General features: G+C 44.5%; 1 protein-coding gene across 1 annotated transcript; it reads left to right on the forward strand.

The window, feature by feature from the left end:
- Positions 1 to 524: 524 nt before the first annotated feature.
- Positions 525 to 5,109, forward strand: LOC122416711 (phosphoenolpyruvate carboxykinase [GTP]-like). The gene is made up of 6 exons (XM_043429747.1): positions 525 to 1,608; positions 2,098 to 2,361; positions 2,639 to 2,823; positions 3,065 to 3,459; positions 3,548 to 3,895; positions 4,103 to 5,109. The coding sequence occupies exons 1-6, from the start codon at positions 1,331 to 1,333 to the stop codon at positions 4,835 to 4,837; spliced, it is 2,205 nt and encodes a 734-aa protein (XP_043285682.1). The 5' UTR covers positions 525 to 1,330; the 3' UTR covers positions 4,838 to 5,109.
- The last annotated feature ends 3,655 nt before the right edge of the window (positions 5,110 to 8,764 follow it).

An 8,764-nucleotide genomic window follows, 5' to 3' on the forward strand; every position in this document is an offset into this window, starting at 1 on the left:
CTGATTAGACTCCAATGTTCTTCAAGTAAATAAGATTAAATAGTGAGCCGTGAAGAAAACGTTGAGCCGAAATATTTCCAGGATTCTGTCCGAAATATCGGGGAGCGAGCGTCAATATTTACTGGAGATTGGCGAGTAAAATTTTTTACAAGCAAACAAATTTCGTGGCCGCGATTCTTATCGGAATTGAGGCTAACCTGGCCGATAATTTCTCGAGTTTGGTATTGTTCTTTTCGTCTCGGCAAAGCGGAAAGATGCGAATGTTCCGAAGAGAGAAGAAACCCTATCAAAGTGATCGTCCAATGCTCGGCGTTCGGAGTAGTTCGACGGCTGCGAAGCGTATTCGAATGGACACCCTGTATAGCAGACGCGAATGCGTTTGTATGCAGGCTTCGGAGGAGAGCAGAAGTCGAGTCGATCGCAAAAATAGAAGATCACGAGGGGGGCCAACCGGACAGCTTTCGGTATAAAACCGCGATGCGTATGCTTGCACGGTGATAAAAGCGAGCGGAGTGCGTCTCCCGTTGGCTTGTTTAGAGTTTGACAGAGAATTTCGAGTGTTTTTATAAAGCGCTGCCGGTCTTACGTACGTATATAATTATCAGCGGTTTCAGTCTGGTATATCATTGGGAGTACGCGACGAGCCTCCGCTCGCTCGAAGCTGCCATCTCTCTTTCTCCGGGCCCCTTTCTCCGCTTGGAAAAAAAGACGTCGATATAAACTCGGCGTATGTCATCTCGAGAGCCTAGTACCAGCGGCGAGCCCGCATACGGTCGAATATCACTCGCGTTCATCGAGTTTTTGGCAGGGAACGCGTCTGCGAGAGAAGATACGAGAATAAGACAAAAGTCAGAGACGTTTCGATCGAGAAAGGAAGAAGATAAGTTCCGAAGACTCGCATCGAATTGGTAAAGTTCGACGCACATTACATCAGCTGTCTTTCACCGGCTCGGTGACAACAACTGCCACGCTTCGTTTTCTGACGCAAACGAAGTAAAACTCACCAGTCAGCTGTACACACCATTATCTCATTTGTATTTACTTGCGCCTCTTTTTCCCTCTGCCCCCTCCCTTCAGCTCTGACAGCATTTATCCGCTCCGAGCTCCTTCCCGAAGATCTGTTGTCATAGATCTTTAACTGCTCCAACGTCCCCACTCTCTCATCCCCGGGTCCGGAAGTCTGTCAAACAAGCGACGACCAATCGCCTCTTCGAATCACCGGGGGCTCGACCTACGATCGCCAATTCGAACCAACGCTTTTTTTTATTTCCCACCGAAGCACAACCGAGTTTTGCTATAAAAAGGGACGCTCGTCCACCACCGAAGCAAGATGCCAACGATCAGGTGGATCGCTACGAGACGCGCTACCAATTTCAATACCCTCCACAATCGCCTCAACGAACCAAGAAAATTTTCCAGTTTTGTGGTACGCGCCAATCTTCATGAAACCAACGCCAAATGTGCCAATAAAGTTTCAAGAGTCTCGGAAAATCTCGTCGCTCGCGATAACAACAGACCGATATTCGCTTCTTATTCCATTTTCACGAATTCCCGGGACAACTACAGAAGCACCAACATGCCTCAGTGCATCGGCAAACTTTATCCGCAGTGAGTACTTCGCTTTTAATGGGTTTCTTTTTCAATCTCGTCCTTTCCATTTTCATTTTCATTTGCCAGTTTTGTGGATAATCGAACATGTAAGACAACCATTTTCTGAACCTGGTGACGGAGGGTCGTTTTTCTCGTTTACGCACCAGCACCGCCGCTCGCTCGCAAAACGCTAAATTCTTCGGAAAGAAACGCGATTTAAATTGATTTCACACGGATATAACTTTCCCTCTCGCCGATCTTGGAGAGCTCGACGTACTAACTTACTATGGAAAATCCCCACCGTACGTTCTCCAAGTGTTTACGCTCGGGAACTTTGGGAAAATTCTGCCTCGTAGCGATTTATCGTTGGATTGTTTGTTTATTATATTTTTTCAGCGCCTCCTCGAGTGACTATAAATTTCGAGGATATTTTCACAATTAAAATAATTTGAGAATCCGCGTTGTTATTGTTGCGGGAGGGTAATTCATTTTCGTTTGTTTTTTCAGGGTCTCGAACCTGCTGGCGACGCACGCAGCGAAAAGTCCGCACTCCGATTACGACAGCAACGATCATATCGGGGAGGTTCCTATTATCAGTAAAATCGCAACTCCGTTGCTCCCGAAGGTTCGCGCTTACATCGAAAACTGCGTTCGCCTTTGCAGACCGGATGTCGTTTATATCTGCGACGGCAGCGAGAGCGAAAACGAGTCGATGATCAAACTGCTCGAAAAAAAAGGCACCGTTGAGCCTCTGCCGAAATATGAAAACTGGTGAGTTCAAAGTTTCGCAACTTTTTTCAACTTATTCCACAAAAATGTGCCTTTTCCCTGTCACAGTGATACTACGATTAAAGCTAGTAGAAAAAACTGGGCAAAAGGTGAACAAATGAATTGCTGTTTCATCGAAATTATAAAAGTAATCATAAAAACACGGTTAGAAACGGTTAGAAAAAACACTGAACGACAATAGAAAAATAATGAAACGCAGCCGTTTGAACGGTGGAAATTATCGCGACCTCTAACATTCGAATCGATTGTTTCGCTGCAGTTGGTTAGCGAGAACAAATCCAGCGGATGTGGCACGAGTGGAAAGTCGCACGTTCATCAGCACTGAAAATAAAAGTGAAACGATACCAACGCCTCGCGAGGGTGTGAAGGGGACGTTGGGTAATTGGATATCACCGAACGACATGGACACTGCGATTCTGGAGCGATTCCCTGGCTGTATGGCAGGTAGGATAAACTCTTCGATCTTCCAATCATCATCGTTTTTGAGCAAAATTAGCTCCAGAAGAATCGTCCTTTGTCCTATCAAACTGAGCGCACAATTTCTCTCGATGTTTCAAAACAAACACATTTTTTTCTCTCCCGAAATTCAACCTGTCGAGTTAGCTATTAAAATTGAAGAATTAATGATGAGACAGCAAAAATGATGGAACGAAACGCAAGAAAAATGGTAAAATTTGAATCTCAGGGCGAACGATGTACGTGATACCGTTCAGTATGGGACCGGTGGGTTCTCCACTCTCGAAAATCGGTATCGAGATCACGGACTCCCCGTACGTCGTATGTTCCATGAGAATAATGACGCGAATGGGTAAAAAAGTATTGGAGACCCTCGGTACGGGGGATTTCGTCAAGTGTTTGCATTCGGTGGGTTTGCCAGCTGAGAATTCCAAGCTCGCAGTCAATTCTTCGTGGCCTTGTGATCCCGAGAGAACGATAATCCTTCACAAACCCGCTGAAAATGAGATCGTTTCATACGGCAGTGGCTACGGAGGCAATTCGCTGCTTGGAAAGAAATGCTTTGCCTTGAGAATCGGTTCAACTATCGCCCGCAAAGAGGGTTGGCTCGCCGAGCACATGTTGGTGAGTTTTCAACGGGAAAAAACTCGATCCAATTCTCGCGATAGGAAACCAAACAATTAAAACCTTCTTAACAATTGATTTTCCCAAGATTTTGGGAGTCACGAATCCCCGAGGCAAAAAACGTTACATCGCAGCCGCATTCCCGAGCGCTTGTGGAAAAACGAATCTCGCGATGATGCAACCGACGCTTCCGGGCTACAAAGTCGAGTGCGTTGGCGACGACATTGCTTGGATGAGGTTCGACAAAAATGGCAAACTTCGAGCTATCAATCCGGAAAATGGATTTTTCGGGGTTGCTCCTGGCACGGGAACAGCCACTAATCCAAACGCCATGAAAACTGTCTTCAGAAATACACTTTTTACGAACGTCGCTGCGACCAGTGACGGTGGCGTCTTTTGGGAAGGCATGGAAAAAGAAACCGACCCCAATGTCGAGGTGAGTTCGATCTTTCTAACGAGCAAGTAAAAAACCGAATTTTAAGCTTTTTCCCTCGCCATAGCATTCGTAAGAATAAAGTGTTTTTTTTTTTTTTTTTTTTTAATCATTTCCGCAAGATCGGTGCAGACGATCGTGACGAATGGTGACATCAAGCCCTTGTCCCGGAGCTTCTGAAAAGAGCTTTTGAATATTTTTGGTTTGCAGATAACCGATTGGCTGGGAAAGAAATGGAACCGCGATTCAAAAGTGCCAGCGGCTCATCCGAATTCGCGGTTTTGTACACCGGCGAAGCAGTGTCCAATAATCGATCCAGCGTGGGAGGACCCGGAGGGGGTGCCGATAGACGCGATTCTTTTCGGGGGTCGGAGACCGGAGGGAGTGCCGTTGGTTTACGAAGCTAGGAACTGGCAGCACGGAGTGTTCATCGGTGCGACGATGAGATCGGAAGCGACGGCGGCAGCGGAGCACAAGGGCAAAGTGATCCTGAACGATCCGTTCGCGATGCGGCCATTTTTCGGTTACAATTTCGGGCACTATTTGGAGCACTGGTTGAGCATGTCGAAGATCGAGAACGCTCAGCTCCCGACGATATTCCACGTTAACTGGTTCCGCAAATGTGAGACGGAAAAGAAATTTTTATGGCCTGGTTTTGGGGAAAATTCGCGAGTTCTCGATTGGATCTTGCGCCGCATCGAAGGCGAAGACATCGCGACCGATTCGCCGATCGGATACTTGCCCAAGCCGGAAAGTCTCAACCTCGATGGCCTGCAGGCCAAAGTCGATCTCGAACAGCTCTTCCGATTGCCCGGAAACTTCTGGAAGAGAGAAGCTCGCGAGTTGAGGGATTACCTCGACGCTCAAGTCGGCAAAGATCTGCCAAAAGAAATAATGCAAGAGCTGGAAACACTCGAAAAGAACGTCGCTAAAATCGACTCGTAAAAGAAAGAAACTTTTATATTTCTTAACGAAAAAACGCTGGAAGCAAACATTCCTAACATTCAGGACCAGGGATCAAAAATATACTCAAATGATCCTCGTCAATCTGTATATATTCAAATTCGATAGTATTACGTACTCACACTTTTACACGAAAGCCCAAAAAATACGAGAATTTACTTTCTCCACACTTTATTATGTACACTTGATTCAAATCTTCTCACTCGGCTGTTCAAATGAATAATTTTTGTCGCACAATACATCAGGATTTTTCATCCCGTTGTATATTTTCTTCATCCCCTCCATTTGTACAATATCGCCCAGTTTAAAGCTAAGAATTAATAAAATTATATTTAAAAAAACAATTAACAACGACGGCTATAAATTAATTAACATTGAAATCGAAGTTATAACCAATTCCAGTTTTTCCAGGGATCACGCATCGACTGCAGACAAAGTAAACGATCATCAAAGTGTTTATCCACCGATGTTAACAACCGGCTGTCGATAAGGTAGGGTGACGAGTGGCCAACAGCCAAAAGCAAATGCCCAGAGATGGCGTACTCGTGTCCCCGCAGGCCCGGGATTCCTCATCGCGAAGCCACTTCAGAATTAACTATTTTTCCAGGAAACAACAAAAATGATAAAAGTCAGAGATCGAGGCAATAATCCGGTGGCCCAAACTTTTCGATTTCCGGTACTCGATTTAAAATTCACAAATGCGCGATGATGCGGGTCAGAATAGAGTTAAAAAGGTGTTCAAAGGTGGTTGACACGTGTTTTGAAACTTGTGCATAAAATAGTGCGTACACGCATTTACGTAACACGCGAAGAATTGAGCGCAGGTTGCAGGGTGGTGCACGTGCGCGTGAGCCACCATCATCCCAATAACGAAGGCGAATGATGCTGCTCGCCGATGGTGCTGGTCGGTGCAATAAGCTGCGAGAGCTAACGCAGCTGCACCGGGAAGTACTTAAACATTCTGAGCGAGGTGTACCAAAGAGACGCGTATGTGCTGCGTGTCGCGCGCGTGTGTGTGTGTGTGTGTGGATTCATCCATTTTTATATACTAAGTGTCCCGAGAATGATTTTCCAGCTGGAGAGATCGTTGAGATATGAAATTCTGAAGAGAAAAGTCCTTAAGAATATTTTTGTGGGAAGCAGCGTTGGCGAGATAATAGAAAATTAGTAATCGGCAAATCCGCTGCGAGTACGAGCCGAAGTGGGCGTGGCAAAGAAGAGGGGGAAGCGCGTCCGATTCGCCGGAGCTAAATGACCGATAACTCTCGAACGGTGCATCGGAGAGAAAAATTTCCAAGGAGTTTTTCTCTCAGAATTTCATAAACTGTTCACTCCTCGAATGACTTTTTCCGAATTTATGAGACACTCTGTATAAATATGTATCTTAACGCGTTAAGGGAGAATGAACGCAGGCGAAGCGATGTGTGCACACGTACGTGTGTGGTACGCAAGCCCCGGAGCCAGATCGGTATTTACGATTCAAGAGAAATCCTTCTCCCAGCCAAGAGAGACGAGAGCGACGGGCGTATGTATACGTCCGTTCGTTCCGTCAATCCGTTATAATTTCTCCGCTAATAGAATCCGAGATTTCGTGGCGGATTCGTGAGAGGCATTCAAAGACACGAAAAGCTCTTTCGCATTCCTCGATCTCTTTTATACGCGGTCAAAGACGCAGGGACGGACGTACGTACGCGCGGATATACTTGGACAAGTAAAATGTATCGTTGATTTTTATATCTCGAGAATCTACGATACGCCAGCACAGAGGCTCGTTGTTCCTTTTCTCACGATCGTTCTTGAAAATTTACGAACTTTTTATTTTCAGATTTATTCATCACATAAATATAAATATCTTTACCGCAGATGCTCTCCTCTTTTGACGGATGTCACGAGGATCAAGAGCCTCGGGATTACGAGAGAACGAAAAATCTCGAGGGATTTACGGTCCAAGTTTTAACGGCCGTTTGTAAACGATCCACGTTCACCCGCGAATCGTTTTTTACTGTACTCCCGATCGAGATTTTTCTCGTGCGTATGCAAAATGGCGAGGCTCTGACAAGACCTCTGCTCCGAGTGCTCAGAGAGCCTCGTGCACTCCTCTCTCGTTATAACGATGTCCCTCCACGAGGCAATCCTTCGCTCCACGCGTATATCGAGCGCGCACTCCGCATGCACTTTTTTCTCGTCCCATATGTAGGTCCACCGTGGAAGGTAAGCACGTGCGTGTATAACCTCGCCGGGTATAATGGCCACGAACAGTGTGCGATAATAGAGCGCGGCGACGAGTAAACGCGACGTGGATGACACTACATACCTAGAATACGCGCTCTTTTACCGTGCACGTATTCCCAATGCATTTGCTCAGACTCGCTACACATACCTTTTAATATATATATGGAAATGCGAAAGTGATTCGCCATTGACGTTTTACTTTATGCTTCGCATCAACACACTATGAAAAAATAATATGCGAGAAAAATGAGTGGAAAAATCTCGCATAAAATAAAACACGAAACTAATTTTCTACCCCGCCAGCTGCGTTCCATTAACTCTTGAAATTTTAATGAAAATCATACCTCTTCGTACGGGAACAAATTTTCTGGTACTAACGAGACTATTTTCATCGATAATCGTCCATTCGGAGCAACAGTTTCAAAGTACGATTGCTGTTGGGTTGAATTTTCAAGTTTTTTTTTTCATAATTTCACCGTAGAAAGAGAACTCGGAAAAATTCAACTTGTTCCCAGTGAAATATTTCGATGTATTCACCGTCAACGCGATAAATATTTTCGTCCACGGAGAGAATTAAATTTGAAACGTTATCATCGAGTAATGAGAGTGCGGTGACGAGCTGTAATTCATGATATATTATGAGGGGAAAAAAATTGAATTTTTTTTATTAAAAAAATAATATTCGTTGTTCACAGTAGAAACTTTTACCGGAGTATTTAACCGCGCTGCACTGTCAAAATTTACGAACGAATGTTTGTGCTATTTTCCCATCATTTTTATATGCTCAGCCCTCGCTGAAGTGTGCAAAATATTGAAAATTTAACGGGGCGTTACTGGAATAAATATTTTTCGTCAAGTTGTCAAATATTTCCGGTTAATTTGAGAGTGAATTTCACGCTAAATATTACCGTTTAATTCTCTCCGTGATATTTCTGTGCAAACCACCAGTTCAGGCCTTACGCGTTTTCTCGCGTTTTTACATATACCTGATAAGTTTAAAAACCTTGACAATGACGTGTAAATAGAATTTTTAGTTAGCGTTTCAGTGTATCTCGAAAAAGGCCGAACGATTCGCTGGCTCATTATTTCGGTGTATAATTAAAAGTACACGTTTTATCTAATTGTTTTTTTACACGATTTGTCGAGTTGCATTATTGATTCTTATATTTTCTTCCGCTGGCAAACACCACGTAAATATTCAGAAAAAAAAACAGTGGCATTGGAATGAAAAATAGGAAAAAAGGAAAAGCTTCTTTACCGAGAAACTTGAACGCACTCGTTCGCTATCCGCGACTCGAAATTGCTCGTCAGTTTTCCATTCATCCATAATTGAATGAGCACTAAACGCGCCTTGATTCAACGTTTTTTCAAGACTTTGCCAAACCGGCGATGAAACTCACGCGGGAGTGCAAATCCGGCAAGAAATTCCGGTCCGATGAAAAATTTCGTTCACCGAGTTTTTTCGTTGCGAGAGCAACGAAAGAACGAATTCCCGTTCGGGAATTCTCTATCGTCCGGTGAGAGAAACGGGGGCGTTCGATCGCTCTCCACCGAACGATTTCATTATTTATACATATATATATATATACGTACGTATACAGCGAAGTGAGGATGCCACACATTGAAGAGAAGAAAGAGGCTTCGTCAATGGTTAAACGATTTGTGAAATCACGAGCT

The sequence above is a fragment of the Venturia canescens genome, chromosome 10, assembly GCF_019457755.1.
Source record: "Venturia canescens isolate UGA chromosome 10, ASM1945775v1, whole genome shotgun sequence".
Lineage (NCBI taxonomy): Eukaryota > Metazoa > Arthropoda > Insecta > Hymenoptera > Ichneumonidae > Venturia > Venturia canescens.